The sequence below is a fragment of the Camellia sinensis genome, chromosome 1 (assembly GCF_055761805.1).
Source record: "Camellia sinensis isolate YWXY chromosome 1, ASM5576180v1, whole genome shotgun sequence".
NCBI classification, from domain to species: domain Eukaryota; kingdom Viridiplantae; phylum Streptophyta; class Magnoliopsida; order Ericales; family Theaceae; genus Camellia; species Camellia sinensis.
This window is the reverse complement of record NC_138961.1, coordinates 133,348,249-133,366,004: the sequence shown is the minus strand read 5'-3', so window position 1 is coordinate 133,366,004 and position 17,756 is coordinate 133,348,249. Positions and strand designations below refer to the sequence as shown.

Sequence of the window (17,756 nt, the reverse complement as noted above, 5' to 3'; positions counted from 1 at the left end):
TTTTCTCATAATGGTTTCATTAAATGAACATTATTATTCTTTATTTGTCTCTGTGTTCTTGGGATGATAGGTTATAGTATCGTCATACCCAGTGTATTTGGGAAAAAAATACCCATTTTGAGAAGATTAAAAAGATGTTTTTACAAGATGGTATGTGTTTTTTCCTTTAAAACTCTTTAGACTTTCCAAACTCAACGAACTGAAACATTTGAGTTGTTAAATGAAAGGAAATCAATTGAGACCTTGTTAATTGCAGCGAGCGAGTGAGGATTGCGGGTTTGAAGGAAGATTGTGCCGTAATTCTTAAAATAATTTGTCCAGTTAAGTCACTGGTGGCACAACCCTAAGACTAAAGTAGCATATTAAATTTAGACCACGGTTTTGTTATATCATATATATATATATATATATATATATTTTGGCGGAAAAGTTTAGGAGACCAAAAAATGTTCCTAAATTTTTATTGTGAAAAGTAAATCTATGATGTGTGCTTTAAGTTTTTGTTGTGTGACCAAACCTTAAGTGAATCCTAGCCATCAATTTCAATTTCTAGGTGTTTTTCTGAGTTCCTAGTTTCAGTTTGGCAGTCTTTTTGGCAACCCAGTACAGAAGGATTTTTTAGGAGAGTTGTTATAATTTAACAACAACGGCAATTATAGCATCTCACTTTTTAGGGGAGTTGTTATAATTTAACAACAGCGACAATTATAGCATCTCATTGGAGATTCACTTAGTTGCAAAGCTTGAGTTTTTGTAGATGAGAATACAATGAGATGCTTCTGTTAAAAATTTTGAATGAAAAAAGATCATATGTAAATTAAAAGGACCATTTAGTCATTGTAATTGAACGGACACACAACCAACTTCAAATTTCTAGAATGCAAACATCATTTATAGCACCTTATTTGGCAGACCTACTGATAGAGTTGTATCATAATAACTATACCAATGTGAATTTCCAAACGATACTTCCATCTAATATAAAACCAGTTATTCCGTTCTATGCCCTTTCTTAAGTTATGACTATATGTATGTCTAGAATTACTAAATCTTGTCCAACTTTTTTTTTTTTCATATATGATATTACAATAAAAATCAATAAAGTAAATCCAACCAAAAAATAAAGAATGTGTTCATATTTAACAATGTTGGCACCACCTTCGTCAAGCAATATCATTCGAGGATCTTGTCTCCAATTCTTCCATCATTCTATCTCAAAACACTAATAATTATTAGATTTAAGTGAAAAACTAAAATACATAATTTAACAACTATGAGTGTTTTTGGAACAAATGGACAGATTTTGGAACAAAGGATCCGCACCAACAATGTTAAAAGTTATGGTATTAAAAAAAAAAAGAAAAAAGAAAAAGAAAAAGCAGCATGCTCTACAGTGTACATATACACTACTTGACTTTTTAACACTTTTCTTAACAATCAACATGCGTCTAAAGAAACACATGACCGTAATTCTCAATAAATTTGCACATAAGAGCGACTATTCGATACACACCTAGTAATAGTTCTTCACAACTATGAAACCAACTCTGTGCCAAAACTGCTGCTTTAGATCACACAGAAACAATGGCTCATCTTGAAATACTCTAAGAATACAGGCAAACATTTTTTTTATCAGCAAAAAGAACTATTATTGATGAGTGAAAAGGATTACAATACAAGCACTTTAACAAAACATCAATAATAGAAAGAGACCTCAAGAGAGTTGCCTCAAGAACTTAGAGCGGCTTAACCCAACCATAATACCACCCTCTCCAAGACGAAACCAAGGACTCCTAATGAAGAGAACAATCTGAAACTATAAAAGCATCCCACAAAAAAATAAAAAATAAAAGAGAAAAAAAGAAAAAAAAAAAGAGAGTATATATTTAATAATAATAAAATAAAATAAAAAAACAAACAGTGAACTACACCGCACCATCCGCAAAAACATGAAGGCAAGTGATCCTCAGAAATAGCACCAGCATAAGACAGTATTTTTTTTTTTTTGAACAAAAAAAAAGGAAGCTCTGAGGTGTCATCACTGCCTCCGTGCGCCCAGGCCCCGAGGTAACCGGTTGCCGGCCTGATTTGACCCAACCCATAGAAAGAGACTCACCACCGAGGCACCAATGAAGCTCAACCATACGTCACATGAAAATTCTAATTGAACACCTTTCCAAAACTAGTCATTACCTGTTTGTCCACCACAGAGCTTACCTCTTCCTAACATTTGGAGCTCTAATACCATCCAACTGCTAAGTTACAGGAAAACCAACTAACAGAGTACTCACCCAGCTCCCAATAAGCTTTTGACCAAAGGACTACCCTGATTTTAATTGTTTCAAGCAATTCTTCCCAAGAACAAACCTTTCTTAAAAACCAAATTGTTTCTAGCTTTCCCTACAGACCAAAAAGAACTGCAAAGAAAACACATTACCAAGGCTTACTCCATTCCTTAAAAAAATTTGTGAAAACAACCAAGTCATTAGCCCACTATGGCTAGACACTCCCACACTATCTTCCACCATTTCATACATCTCATAATCTCCATACAAACTTACAATGTAACAACAAATGATGGGAATCTTCCTAACAAACAAGACAGTAGGGACGATCTGTTTCGATATTGGTAGAATACCCTTTCTAACCAAAGAGTCACATGCTGCAATTTTATTTTGAACAACCAGCCATAGTAAAAACCCCGATTCGAAATGGACAAACATTATTGCTCCAAACAAGAGCAAAAGATTTTCCCAGCATTTTCTCCAAACACTGCAGCCCTTGCCATTTATCATATAAAGGTTTTACTGAGAAGACTCCCCCCCCAACCCCCATTTCCATTGCAGTAAATCATTTTCTCTTCAGTAATTCCACCTCCCACAAACAAATTTCTCCAAAATGCCAAATTCACCTGCCTGAGCCACCATCATTCCTAAATATGAAACCTAGAATTTTTTTATTTTAAATCAAGAAAAGTGTTGGGTAACTATCCTATCCAGGCATCTTTCCAAAACTCAGCAAAGGAACCTGACCCCAATTTAAAATTTGATGCTAAACTAAATCCTTTAATCAAGAAATCTCAAAAATGAATTATTGTATCCCACAATCAAAATATCCTTCCACACAATAGAAATCTTACCCCTATTGGAAAACTCAGGAAACCAATCAGCTTCATCATACATGCACTAATTCTAACCACAACGAGCTTTTTCCATTACCATATCTCCATCACCATTTGGATAAAAGGGCAGCATTCTTTACCAACAGATTATTCATACTTAGAGCACCCACCTTTCTGATTTTTGTCACCGATCTCCAATTTACTACATGCAACTTCCTTTTCCTATTCTCACCACCCCAAAGAAAACTCCTTTGAATCCTCTCCAATTCCTTAACCATGATCACAGGAATCCTAAAAAGAGACAAAAAATACAAAGGCAAATTGGCTAATGAAGATTTTATTAACATAATTCTCCCTCCAATTGATAAGTACTTCCTTTTCCATAACACCAATTTCTTCTTGAATTTGTCAATCACTGGCTGCCATGTTTTTACTCTTCTTGGATTTGCCCCCAAAGAAATAACAAGATAAGAGAGAGGCAAATTGCTGACCTCACATTTCAAGAATAAAGCAACCCTCTTTAAGTCCTCCAGAATTCTCACCCTGCAAACTTGGCTTCTTAAAAGTTAATCTTATGCCCTGATAGCATTTCAAAACATCTCAGCAACCCTTTTACCACCTTCAATTCCTCCAAATCATTACAGAAAAAAATAGAATCATCGGCAAACTGCAAATGGGTGATAGCAATTGCCCCTAATCCTACTTTTGCTCCCCTAATTAATGCAGTCTCCCTTTCCCTTAGCATCAAAATGTTGAAGCCATTAGCCACCACATTAAAGAGGAAGAGAGACAATAGGTCTCCTCGCCTCAACCTTCTTTCAGAGTTAAAAATCTTTTGAAGCCAGGCAATTAGTTAAAACAAAGAAAGAGGTTGTGCTAATACATTAATACACCCCCATTTACACCATTTGTTCTCAAACCCATTTTGTTAAACATCAAGATCGAAAACTTCCAATTTACACAATCATATGCGTTTTCAAAATCAACCTTCAAAACAAAACCACTCGTACCATTAGATTTCCAAGCATCAATCACTTCATTAGCAATTAGAACCCCATCCAATCTATGCCGCACACACAGAAACTACTTGTGTTCCACCTATCACCTCATGCAACACATTTTTCAATCGGTTTGATGTCATGTCTTATTAGATCCTGATTTGTAACACTTCCTCAAACAACAAATTAGAATATATATAAAGCACACCTTTATTGATCTATAAGCCCATTAGCAAGTACCTTCTAAGTTCTTTATAGGCCACTACCTTTTGGAAAAAAATTACATAAACCTTCTAGATAAATAAGCAGCCACAAACGACTACCTTCAAGAAAAGTACTTAGATATAGTTCTAGATAAACCAGCAGATAGAATGTGTTCTTCACTAACTGTCTAACAAGATCATCTTAGTTGTTTTCTCACAAGCAACAAGCATCTGCACAAATACATAAACCTTGCTCTCAATGGATGTGCACATAAGAGCATATCTTTGGTACACACCTATTAAGAGTTCTTCACAGCTATTAAATCAACTCTCCTCCAACAGCTAAGTATATTCTTTTCACAAATACAAGGCCAAGAGGCAACTCAAATGTACAAGACATCTGCTTAAGCATACCAAATTTATTCTATGGACATAGAAAATCCTTAACAATAAAACCATAAAGACAACATTTTAACAAATTATGTTAATGGCACACTAAAATTATGACTTATAACAACAAAGTAAGTTCTCCATTAGAAAGAATCAACCATCTTATGCCAAGGTAAGCATTCATTCAATGATTTTCTTCACTCAAATATTTCAATTTGCTTCATTTTTTTTCTTTTTTTCTTTTCTTTACTGGCGCGGTGATGGGGGGAATTTGGTTCTTTCTCACTTCATTTGCAAATGCCTTACAAAGTCTTAAGGAATTTTCAAGTATTTAACTTTTCCCCAAATGTTCGTCATGCCTAAACATGCATATATGCCCTATGCGTCATGACTTAAATATTAGTATGTGTTGAAAATTTTGATTTAATAGGAAAAAGGAAACATTTTAATTCATTCGGAAAAGAAGAGATGTCATTTTATTCCGAAGGAAGCAAAAAAACACCTATAACACAAGAACATAATAAACCAAAACTGATATAAAATGTTGGCCCTAGTGGACATCCTAGCAGCTCAGCGCGCATTCCCTGACATAAAGACTTGAGTTTGAGTCTACTTATGTTACCTATAAAAAACAAGAACACAAAAAACAATGAAAATTTTGTGATCCTTAACAGCAATTGTTCTGTAATAAAACTTTCTAATAAGCAGAATAAGAAGTGCAACATGGGAATCACTGGAAAACAACAGAACAAACCAAATTTCATCTGATCCACTTAAAAATACAAAACATTTTAAACAAAAACGACAGAATCCAGTGTACCTGGAGTCACAGATCAACAAATTCGATTCAGATGCACAATGTCAAACACTAAGGAAATAAAAATAAAAATCAAATTCCTCAAAATCAAACAATCACAAATTTAAAGATTTCCTTTTTATTAACACTGTTCAATTACGTTGGGTAGAGAGAGATCAGACGGGGAGGTTGTCGACGGAGCTACGGTTGTTGGTGCTATCGGAATTGACTTGGAGATTGGTGAGCTTGAGAGGGCGATCTTTGGCCTCTTCTTCGTTCTCGTCGTCGGACTCGGAGGTTGTGAGGTTCACGCAAGAGCAGCGTTCGAGGGAAGCGAAGAACGCAGAGGCTACGCTCGTGCCCACCCAGCTTGCCAGGCGATCGAGCTTCTCGTTCAAGAATCCTGAGTTCTCCATTGTTGACGATCGATGAAAAATTGAGAGAGAGACGGAGACAGACAGAGACAGAGCGAGCGAGAGAGAGAGAGAGAGAGAGAGAGAGAGTGTAAATTTGTAATAATAATACGGAACTGGAAACCCTAGGAGAGAGAAAATCCGAGTCCTTGAGATAGAGAGACGGACCGAGCATCAATTGGTCCAATGACACAACGAGGTGGGTTGACAAATTGAGGAAATATGCTTGCAATACTCTCTTCGACTTGATTAGAAGTTAAAATAGGAGTACTGTATTATGATGTCACACCATTCACAAATTGAATTGAAACAAGATAAAGGCTAATTTTTTGTTTTATAACTATTACAATAAAATTTAATATAATAAAAATATTTGAAATTTACTAGTCGTCTTTCCTATCATCTAAGGTGGGGCTATGGAGTCCGGATCCTCTCCAGCCAAAGTTTCCAACCGGTCCTCCGGTCAATGGCTTGGATCTTGCCACGTCACCCCACTCAAAAAGAACGGCCCAGATCAACGAAAAAAAAAATTTGAAATTTCCTACAAAACAGAGCTCCTCATTTTCAATCTGTAAACAAAAAAAGAGAGAGAGAGAGTGGGAGAGGGAGAGGAGACACCGTCCATCTGCCATCGTTGTTGGACCGCCAGCCACCATTCCTCATCGGCGACCACCGACCATCTGCCATTCCTCACCGGCGACCACCAGGTTGAGAAACTAAAGTAGATTTGAAAGAAAAAAAATTAGGACTTTTATTTTGGGGCTTTACTTTGATTTGGGGCTTGCAATGCATATGCATATATAATGTATATATATACATAAAATGAGGAGCTGATAATGTATATAAACAAAAAAGCCGTCCATTTTGGATCTGTAAGCACAGCTATGGATTTTCAAATTTCAGATGCTCATTGTTTTTTTTTTTTTTCTTTACATGCTCATAATGCTCATAATACTTCCATCTTTACATGCTCACTGTCCATCTGCCATTGTTTTTTTTTTTTTCTTTACATGTTCATAATGGTTCATTAAAATATACATATATATATATATATATATATACCACTGTCCATCTGCCATTGTTTTTTTTTTTTTTCTTTACATGCTCATAATGGTTCATTAAAATATATATATACCATTGTCCATCTGCCATTGTTTTTTTTTTTTTTTCTTTACATGCTCATAATGGTTCATTAAAATATATATATATATATATATATATTTGATTATGTGCTATGTGCATCTTTCAGAAAATTTTATAGAGAACACTTTTCAAAAATAGAGGGAATGAATGAATATATACATTATCTTCAACACTTTTCAAGCACTGGCCCACTATAGGAAAATAATTTGAATCAGTGCTTGAATGAATAAATTTGAAAAGTGCTTGAATTATGGTTCTTGAATCAGAGCTCCTTAATGACCCATTATAGGACAGCTTTGGCAGCATTGACAGCAGCAAGAGGCCCAAATATATCAATTGAGTTATGTTGTTCAGAATATGTTAGATTATCACACATTGAAGTGGCTAACAATGTTAAAGAAATGTTGCATTAACCGCTGCCATGTATAAGAATTTTGACCATTAATAAAAAAATTCCAACAACCACTCCCCCATCTAAGAAATCTCCTTAAAAGAATTAATCAAAGGCCACAAAATTGTAAATGATTGTTGAACTATCCAGGTATCCAATACCTATAAAAAGGAGTTAGAAAAGGACCACACTAGCTTTGCTTGTGCCTTTAGCCTCCATTATGTCTCTAAAGGGCACAAGTCCCGTTAATTATTCTTTCCTCTTTGGGAAATAAACCTTAGCCCACATCATATCACATGTTATTAGCTTGACTAGTATCTTATTCTTCCCTCAATGAGGGAGGTGCAGGGTTCAAGTTCTAGTAGAGGTATGGATGTATGTATATAACCCAAAAAAAAAAAAATTAAAAATTAAAAAAAGAACATGAAAAAACAAAGAAAAGAAAATTTGATCATAGCCCAGATTATTGTCAAGCAGACAGAGTGCCAAAGCCAATGAATAAGTAATCCTTCTCTTAGTTGGTAAATAATTAAGGCATTAATGAAGTTTGATAAGGTTTTGCTGTATGTTGGAAAAAGGCATAATATAGAACTGTATTTTCCTCTTCAAAACAAACTGCCATGGCAATAATTGTTCTATTATCTAATGGCATATTTGTTTACAATTTAGCACTGGTCTACCCAAGTTTGATTTGTGGATATGAGAATTTTCATCTAGTTTGAAAGATCAATCCAACATACCACAGAGGGAGCTAGTAAACAAAATTTCTTACATCAATAGCAGAATAAGTAGAGGTCCAACTTATCAACATTAGGTAAGTTCAGTCACCCTTATCTAAAACTTACAACAGCATATCCTATCAGAAAAGGGCATTGCTTCATGTCTCAAACCACTCTTTGAGTGACCATTTCTCGAAAACCCTACATTATCTGATCAAAATTGTTATTTCTGTGAATGTAAAGCCAAAAACTTTTTTATTGTGTATGATAAACATATGCATGTGAACCTCTTTCTTGGATGTAGAAACACCATTGGGGTTATTGTCTCTTTTTTGATAATTTTTGTGTATTTGATAATTTTTTGTAGGTCAATGTCAATGTCAAGCACAAATGCAAGTATGGACAACATGCATGAAGTTAGATTTGAAAACCGCATTTGTCGATGTGGCAAAAAAGCTGTGGTGAAGATTTCTCAGTCAACGGATAATCCAAATTGCCTTTATTTTGTATGCTCCAATTATCCGAATGGTTGCAACTTCTTTCAGTGGTGGATCCCTCCACATATGCAGCATAATTTGAAGGTGGTCGAGAATGATATTGATGAAGAACGCATGGAAGTCTTGTCTACTCTTAGAGAAGTAATTATCGTGAATGGGGAGCTCAAAGACATGACTATGAAGAGTAGGAAACAATATAGAGACTTGGCAATGGTGGTCGAAAGAGTTGGTGCAAAATTGAATTACGCCTTTGTTTTTTTTGTTTTGTTGTTGCTGGTAGTTGTGATTTTAGTGTATTTGAAATAGTGTATGTAATGTAAGGTAGTGTCAGTATGACTTGTATTGTAGGTAGAATGTGTATGTAATGTAAGGTAGTATGAGTATGACTTGTAATGTACGTGGAATGTGTATGTAATGTATAGTGGACTTGTAATGTATGAGTTTGAGTTGTAATGTATTTTGTAATGTATGAGTATGACAGATTTTTAGCACAGTTTTTGTAATGTATGAGTATGAGTATGATAGATTTTGTAATGACTTGTAATGTAAGATAGATTTTCATGACAGAGGTTTGACACAAGTTTTTTAACACAGGTTTTTGAAGACAAAATTTTCAGAACAGGTTTTTGGCTATGTATTTTGGCTATGTATTTTGAACACAGGTTTTTGAAGACAGTTTTGTGAACAGATTTGTAGACAGAATTTTTGTGAACCTGAATTTTTGAAGACAGAATTTTCAGAGCAGGTTTTTGGCTATGTATTTTGAACACAGGTTTTTGAAGACAGAATTTTTGAAGACAGTTTTGTGAACAGATTTGTAGACAGAATTTTTGTGAACCTGAATTTTTGAAGACAGAATTTTTGAAGACAGTTTTTGAAGACAGTTTCCAAATATAGATTTTCAGCACAATTTTTGAACACAGATTTTGAAAGACAGATTTGTGAATAGAAATTTTGAACTCAGGTTTTTGTAGACAGATTTTCAGCACAGATTGCCCTAAACAAAGACAAATTTTCAGCACAGATTGCCCTAAACAAAGATTTTGAAACATAGATTTGTGAACATATTTTGAACAAAGATTTTTTCAACATTGTTTTTTAAGACAAAGTTTTGGAGACAGATTTTCAACAAAGATTTTGAATAAAGCTACAGCATTCACCATTCACCATTCAACATCAACATATCCAAAACAAAATAAAATCCATTAACATATCCCACATACTTCAACAAGTTTCACCATTCACCATTGAACATCAACATCAACATTAAATACTTAACGAGTTTCAACAAGTTTCACAATCAAAATACAGCAGCTCAACAAGTTTCACCATTGAACATCAACAACAACATTAAATAGTTAACAAGTTTGAACAAGTTTCACAATTAAATACTTCAACTTCAACATTAACATCAATGTTAAATACAGCAGCTCAGAGGCATCTCCTATGCATGAAATTTGAAGTGCCTTCCAACTCTTCATGGCCATCCAAACCCTGAAAAAAAAACAGCACCAACACTATACTTCAGTAGGACAAAATAAGCACCAAAACCAGCATTACAGCAGCACATAATCAGCACCAAAAACAGCATTTTAGCAGCACAAAATCAGCAACAAAAGTACCAAATCAGCAGCAAAAGTACCTCAGTATGCAGCAGCAAATTATTTGTTGGCCGAGAACCTGTCTGTGAGCCTTGAGAATCTTCAAACCCAATGTCATACCCACCTTGAAGTAGTGTCATAAATGTTGGTTGTCCACAATATGCCAAATTGTTTGCCTACAATTCATTCATATTATATTACGATTCATAACAAGATGCAAATGAAAAATTAATTGACAAAACACAAATTACTTGGCTACAAATCTGACTCACATTATATGTGAGATATATTAATGGAGGAGGAATTGTACCACCCATGGCAACGGAATGAGGAGGAGGGGGAGCAAGAGGAGGATGAAGAGGAGTAACATTTTCATGAATACTTAAATCTCCTCCAATAGATAATGGAGAAGGTCTCACGGTTGGAGCAGCAACAGGTCTTGAAGAACTCAAAAATTGCGCACGGGACTTCTTTTTAAAGCTTGCTTGCAATGCCAGCTCACATGGACCTTTTATCCTTCTTTTGCCCTTACTAGTTGGATGCTTTTTCTTCAATCCTATTGGAATTTGCACAACATGATTGTTGTCTTCATGATTGTTGTCTTCTTGCTCACAGGTTTGAGGTTGATCATTAATACTTACTTCTTTTTCGGGACAAAAATGTGCATTTATCTTGCTTTCAACATGTGCACCTAATGCAGCTATTTGTGAACAACAAAAATCATAACTTTCCTCAGTTTCAGCAGCTCTACATGCTATTGATCTAAATGCGGTCATCAATGTCTTATACTGTGAGGCTTGTTTGAATTTGACGTCTACTTGAATCTCATTCCCTAACTTGTCCGTCACAGCTTCTCCTCTTGCTTGTTTGGTCCACCTCTTCATAATGTATTGTGAAGGAATCTCTTTCAACTTCAATATTTCTCTCATAACCTTCAAATAGTGACTGCACAAAATCCCTTTCCTTTCAAACTTTGAACAACTACAAGCCAAAGAGCCATCCATCTCCATTTTCACTTTCCTTGCATTTTTCCCAATAGCATCAACAACTGTGTATAGGCTACAACCATCAATGTATTCAATTGCTTGTATGTCTGATTCAACAGAAAGAAAATACTCATCTTGAAACTCCTCAACAATATTTTTAGTGTACACATTACCCATTTGACTCAACATTATGAATGACGCTCGCACCCTTGGCAACCTTTGGCATAAAGCATATCCAACTTCTAACTCCTTGTACCGCTTCTCACAAAGTACCCTTTCAAAATGCATGAAGAATTCATTTAAATTAAAATCAGAACGAATGTAATCCTTCAAAAATGCATTAAAAGATTCACTAAGTTGTGTTGTACTCATTCCCGCAGCCCATGTTGATCTAACATATGGCCAGCCCCATTTTTCCTTCACCCCAAAAATCAACTTCAACCAATGATTGTCATGAGCATCATATGTATCAAGTATTTCCCCCCACTTCATTTCCCATTCATTTTCGTCCTCAATATCAAACATGAATCTATTTAATACACCTTTCACCCCCTTATCTTGAAAGAGACAATTACCATGCTTTAATGCATTTTGCATCAAGTGCCAAGTGCACAAACGGTGACTCGTGTCAAGCATGACAATGGGTATGGCCTTAGCCATTGCAACATCTTGATCGGTAAACAAAGTTTTTGGTGCCTTTTTGGACATAGCCTCTAAAAAAGTTTGAAATAACCATACAAATGTTTCGGCAGTCTCATCATATAACAATGCAGCACCAAAGACAACTGTTTCTCTATGGTGATTAAATCCCACAAAAGATGCAAATGGCCTATGCTCTTCATTTAACTTGTAGGTAGTATCAAATGTAACTACATCGCCAAATTGGACATAATCCATGACCATTTGTGCATTGGCCCAAAACATATTCGTTATTTGCTCTTCATTGTCTAATTGGAAAGCATAAAAAAAAGATGGATTCTCCAAAGATTTTTGTTGAAAGTATTGCAACACATTACCTACTTCCCCATACGCTAAACTTTTTTGTCTTTTGGTTCTCAAGTAATTTTTTTGATCTAATTTCATAAAACCAAGAGACTACTACCCTCCAGCTTCCCTACCCATCAGTTCAAAAGACTGCCCTAAACGAAGACCAGACTCTGAGGCTAAGTCTAACTCAATTGCTTGGGTATCTGATATCTTTCTTTGCGATGGCAACATATGGGCACAATCAAGAGATACAAGTTCATGGTTGTGTTTTTCTTTGAAATCAATCACAACAAATTTCCCACTATTGACATCCAATTTAACAAAAAGTCGGGCCTCACAACCAGTCCTAGTTTCAGCTCTAGGGGTTTTTGTCAATGGGTCTCGCTTGTCAACCTTCCGAAATCCCTCTTTGTTGTAAACCAAATTTCTAGAAATAATTTGTTTTGTTAACTTGTTCTTCTTACAATATTCCCTTCTTATGCTAAATCCCATTCTTCCTCCATATGCATTATAAAAATCGTACGCACTTTCTTCCGAATCAAAGGTCATTCCTACTTTTGGCTTCCAACCACAATCATTGTCAGGTTCCATATCCATATAAAAATGCAACTGAAAAGTAGAGGCAATCAAATGAGAGAACAATAATTAGAAACATTACTTAAATGAACTTATAGCTTCATTCAACCACAATCATTTTTTTTATTGTTCTTCATTACCTCCAATTACAAAGAAGTGCAGGTCTTGAATGAACTTATAGACAACAATATGTCAATGGTTTAGGTGATTTTTATATCTTCCTTGTATTAATCTGTTGTTTCAAGAGTTAAAAACTTAGGGAGATGGATTACAGAACATAAGTCATTCTCTTGGTTATTGAGGTTAATGAAGTAGATAGTGGAAGTCTTGTGACATGTTCCACTCACAACAGAACAATGACAGCAAACAAATTCAAGCCTAACTAGTATCCTTCCTAACTAGTTAATGTATTGTTCCCATTAATTATTATCAAAACCTAACTAGTTTTAGATGAATCATGGTTGCATTAAACAAATTCAAGCAAATACCCAACACTAGAGCCTAAGCTTTTTTTCCCATTGTATTGTTTCCACTGATTATTATCAAAACGTAATGAGTTTTGAAACAAAACATAATGAGTTTTCAGGAGTTAAAAACTTAGGGAGATGGATTACAGAACATAAGTCATTCTCTTGGTTATTGAGGTTAATGAAGTAGATAGTGGAAGTCTTGTGACATGTTCCACTCACAACAGAACAATGACAACAAACAAATTCAAGCCTAACTAGTATCCTTCCTAACTAGTTAATGTATTGTTCCCATTAATTATTATCAAAACCTAACTAGTTTTAGATGAATCATGGCTGCATTAAACAAATTCAAGCAAATACCCAACATTAGAGCCTAAGCTTTTTTTCCCATTGTATTGTTTCCACTGATTATTATCAAAATGTAATGAGTTTTTAAACAAATTCAAGCAAATGAACAACACTAGAGCTCAGCCATGACAAACAATGTTCCTTAATGTTCCTTAATAACAATGTTCCTTAATGTTCCTTAAAAACGTAATCAATTTTTAATCAGTTTTTTTACTCCACAGGAAGTTCCTTAATGTTCCTTAATAACAATGTTGCCCAGCCATGACAAAGATTACCTTCAGTTGATGACGAAGTGGAGCTCTGGTTCGCCGGAGCTTGGTTCACCGTCGATGTTCACCGTTGATCGTTCAAGTTGATTTGCCGTTGACTTCGCCAATCGCCAGAGCTTGGAAGAAGGAGGGAAAAAGAGCTTCGAAGAGGAGGGAAAATGGAATGGGAGGGAAGCTTTGTGCTGGCACCGACAATCGTTCAAGTTGATTTGCCGTCGACTTCGCCAATCGCCAGAGCTTGGAAGAAGGAAGGAAAAAGAGCTTCGAAGAGGAGGGAAAATGGAATGGGAGGGAAGCTTTGTGCTGGGTCGAAAATCAGAAATTCAAATTTGTTTTTTTTTTTTTTTCTGAGCCGTAGATCTTAAAAGGGCCACGTGGCCAAATCGTGACCCTTGACCGGAGGACAGGAGGGAGTTTTGGCTGGAGAGGATCCGAACTCGGGGCTATGTGGCCGTTTGGTAGAACTTATTTATAGTTTAAATCAGCTTATAACTTAAAATAAGTCATATTAGAGTGTTTGGTAAAAATTATGAGGGATGAATTATGGCTTAATTTAAGCCATTTCACGCATAATTTGTTAAGTGGGCTAAGAGGTGCTTTTCCAAACTGATTATGCGCGCAGCTGAGCCTTAAGGTGTATAATGACTTAAATGCCCCTCACCATTTCAAGTTATTACCAGTGTGACACGTATATAAACCAAACATAACTCATTTATGTCTCTCTCACACCTTTGAGAGGCGATTTCCGGCGAAAGGGAGGCGATTTTCGACCAACCTAGCTCTCTGAAACCCTAGCGCTCTCTCTCTCTCTGTTTGTGTTCGATTCAGATCGATGAGAGTGGCAATCATCGCCTTAGAGAGGCATCGTGATCGCGATCTGAAGGCAAATCGACAGTCTTGATCAATCGACAGCCTGGATCCACTGCCGTCATCGCGATCTGAAAACCCTACGCATTGCGATCTGCCGTCGTGAGAGAAGAGGTGTCAGAGGCGGTGGTTGTTCAGGCCGTCATCTCTCTCTCTCTCTCTCTCTCGCTGTTCAGGCGATGGTTGCTCAGGTCGACGGCACTCCCTTTCTGCCGTTCTAGATCGCGGTGGTGGCTAGGGTTCAGACCACCGGCGTACGGATGGTTCATGAGGAAGAAAGAGAAGAAAAAAAATAAAAAATAAAAACAAAAATAAATTTATTTGGTAATTTCTTTACCAATTAAAAACAAAAATAATCAATTAAAATAAATTTATTTCGATTAATATCAATAAATAATAATTAAAAACAAAATAATAAAAATAATAATTAAAAACAAAAATAAATTTATTTGGTAATTTCTTTACCAATTAAAAACAAAAATATATTAACTTTTATTACTGAAATAGTTTTTGGTATTGAAATAATAATATAAAAAAAATTGTTCTAATTGATACTAATGAAAACAAAACAAAATAATAAAAAATGAAAACAATGATTTTTGCAAACAAAATTAACAATTGATTGAAATAAAATAATATGTAATGACATCACAACATTAATTGAAATAATTGATACCATTAAAAATTTTAGTATTAATTGATGCTAATTAAGCCATTAATTTTATACTAATTGATAAAGAATAATAATAATATGAAAATAATAATAATAATAATTGATGGACAAATTGATACTAATTTTAATAATTGATGAACAAATTAATAATAATAATAATAATAATAATTAATAATTGATACTAATTTTAATAATTGATGAGCAATTGATAATTTTTATACTAAAATCACAATTAATAATAATAATAAAGAAAAGAAATACAGAGAAAGAAGAGAATTGATAATTTTAATAATTTTGATAATGAATATATGAAAGATAATATGTAATGAAATCACAACATTAATATAAATTAGAACAAGAATATTAATTTTAATGAATTAATAAATTTAAAAAAATTAACAAAGAAAGAAGAGAAGAAAAAAAAATTTAAAAAAAGAAAAGAAAAGAAAATAAAATGAAAAAGAAAAAGAGAAAAATGTATTATAAATGAAATTACAAATTTTATATCTTATAAGGGAAAAAATGACAATTATACAGAAAAAAGCTATTTTACAACTTATTTACCAAACACTACTCTGCTGCTTAAATCCATAATCCCACAACTGCACCAAACAGGTTACCAGCTTTTGTTCACAGCTGTAAGTTATAATTTTAAGCTATAATCTATAATCACTTTCCCACAGCTCTACCAAATAGGGCCTATGTGCGGAACGGTCTAGGTCGAGTTTGCCCTTCATCCATCATTCGATTAAACCTATTCGGGTTGGGAATTTGTCAAACCAATTTCGACTAAATGTTGGTTCGAAATAGTCCGTTCATCTTTTTCGATTTATCAATGGAGTTCGGTCGATTTCAAAAATACAAGAAGCAACTACAGATTCAATTGAAGAAGAGTTTGAATAGAAAAAGAACAAAAGATATACATACAAACAATAATTGTACCAACAAAATCAAAACACAAACTCATAGATCACTTGATCTAACATGGAGTAATTTAAAAAACAAAGTCAAAATACCTACCAATCGAGTGTCACAACAAAACTCAACCTGAAGATCTCATATCCATGTTCGAAAGAAAAAAGAAAAAAACAACTTGTCCGAGTTTGATTTTTGACCAAAATTACCTTCTTTGTAGCCCTTTACTTTCAAAAATGCTATCGTCCTTCCCTGCTTAGTAATCGCCATGGTTGAGATAGAAGAGCAGTGAGGGAGTAACAGATGGAGTGTGAGAGGTATGGTTCAGGGAGAGGGAGAGGGAGAGAGAGAGAGAGAACTTGTCTGAGTTTGATTTTTGACCAAAATTACTCCATTGTCCAAGAGAAATTTGTCTATCGCTCACTCTTTGCAGGTACGACTAGCTTCACGCTTGACAAAGAATATCTATTGGCAAGCAGTCATTGTGGTAATTTAGAATCCTATTATCTTCCTCTTCATTTTAAATTTGGTAACTTCTTAGTTATAATTTATCTGGTATCGTTTAGAAATTTGTTCTTCCATAATGAAGGGTACTATTTTTTCTTTATCTATTTATGTATAAGCGTGTATATATGCATGTGGTTGGGGTGGGTGAAAACACATTTTATGTCAATTATTAGTATGTTCTAATGAAATTTTTTAGTGTGTGTTGTGATGGAAAAAAATGAGTCTTTAGGGTTGTTTAAAATCAAATCAATTTAAGAGTGGACATTAAACTAAAATTGAACCTAGAAGACTTCAGTGACAGATTTCCGTGAACATCCTTGGAGTTGATCTTGAAGAAAATTTGGTGAGTTTAAAGACTTGGAACTTGGAAGGCCTTTCCTCCATCCCCTTTCCATCTCCTCTCTTTCATTTGTGATTTAAAGCTTCATAATATACAAAAATAATCTATTCTCTTGCACTAGAAGTATGTTAGGGATTTTTTCCACTTATTTTATTAGTATGATTTACGTTGTAATTTCATGTCGTTCTACCTCTATCTTCTATTCCATGATTCATGAGCTCTATTTGTTGATTTGTTAACAAAATTGGTAGAAGGGCATATTAGGATTTATATTCTTGAAAATGGAATCCATGCCTAGAATTTATTATTTTGAGTTCTAATCTTAAAAAGTGTACTCCTTAGTAGATTTGGAGACTTTTTATGTACACATCATCATCTTTAATTAATATTGGAAAAATATCAAAGTGAATTTTTTTTTGGAAAAACTTGATTTTTGTATAGCTTAATCTCGCTTATGGTAATCTAAAAATATAACACTTTGGGATAGATTTGGAATTTGCATAAATTTTTGTATCATTTTTTAAGCTACTAGTTTTCCTATTTTCA

At 34.5% G+C, this 17,756-nt stretch overlaps 2 protein-coding genes across 2 annotated transcripts; both read right to left on the bottom strand.

The window, feature by feature from the left end:
• Positions 1 to 10,102: 10,102 nt before the first annotated feature.
• Positions 10,103 to 12,182, bottom strand: LOC145819998 (protein FAR1-RELATED SEQUENCE 5-like). Its single transcript, XM_082914229.1, has 3 exons — positions 10,545 to 12,182; positions 10,314 to 10,448; positions 10,103 to 10,165 (listed from the first exon to the last, which is right to left on the bottom strand). Exons 1-3 carry the CDS (start codon positions 12,180 to 12,182, stop codon positions 10,103 to 10,105), a joined length of 1,836 nt encoding a protein of 611 aa, XP_082770355.1.
• Positions 12,183 to 12,356: 174 nt separating this feature from the next.
• Positions 12,357 to 12,836, bottom strand: LOC145819995 (protein FAR1-RELATED SEQUENCE 5-like). Its single transcript, XM_082914223.1, has one exon. It carries the CDS (start codon positions 12,834 to 12,836, stop codon positions 12,357 to 12,359), a length of 480 nt encoding a protein of 159 aa, XP_082770349.1.
• Between the last annotated feature and the right edge of the window lie 4,920 nt (positions 12,837 to 17,756).

What these genes read in the sequence shown, in the direction of transcription:
- LOC145819998 (XM_082914229.1), bottom strand. Translation starts at nt 12,182, where the DNA reads ATGTTTTGGGCCAATGCACAAATGGTCATGGATTATGTCCAATTTGGC. An exon ending in TAATATATCTCACATATAAT is followed by an intron (nt 10,449 to 10,544) that starts GTGAGTCAGATT and finishes AATGAATTGTAG; the next exon opens with GCAAACAATTTGGCATATTG. An exon ending in ATTTGCTGCTGCATACTGAG is followed by an intron (nt 10,166 to 10,313) that starts GTACTTTTGCTG and finishes TTTTTTTTTCAG; the next exon opens with GGTTTGGATGGCCATGAAGA.
- LOC145819995 (XM_082914223.1), bottom strand. Translation starts at nt 12,836, where the DNA reads ATGGAACCTGACAATGATTGTGGTTGGAAGCCAAAAGTAGGAATGACC.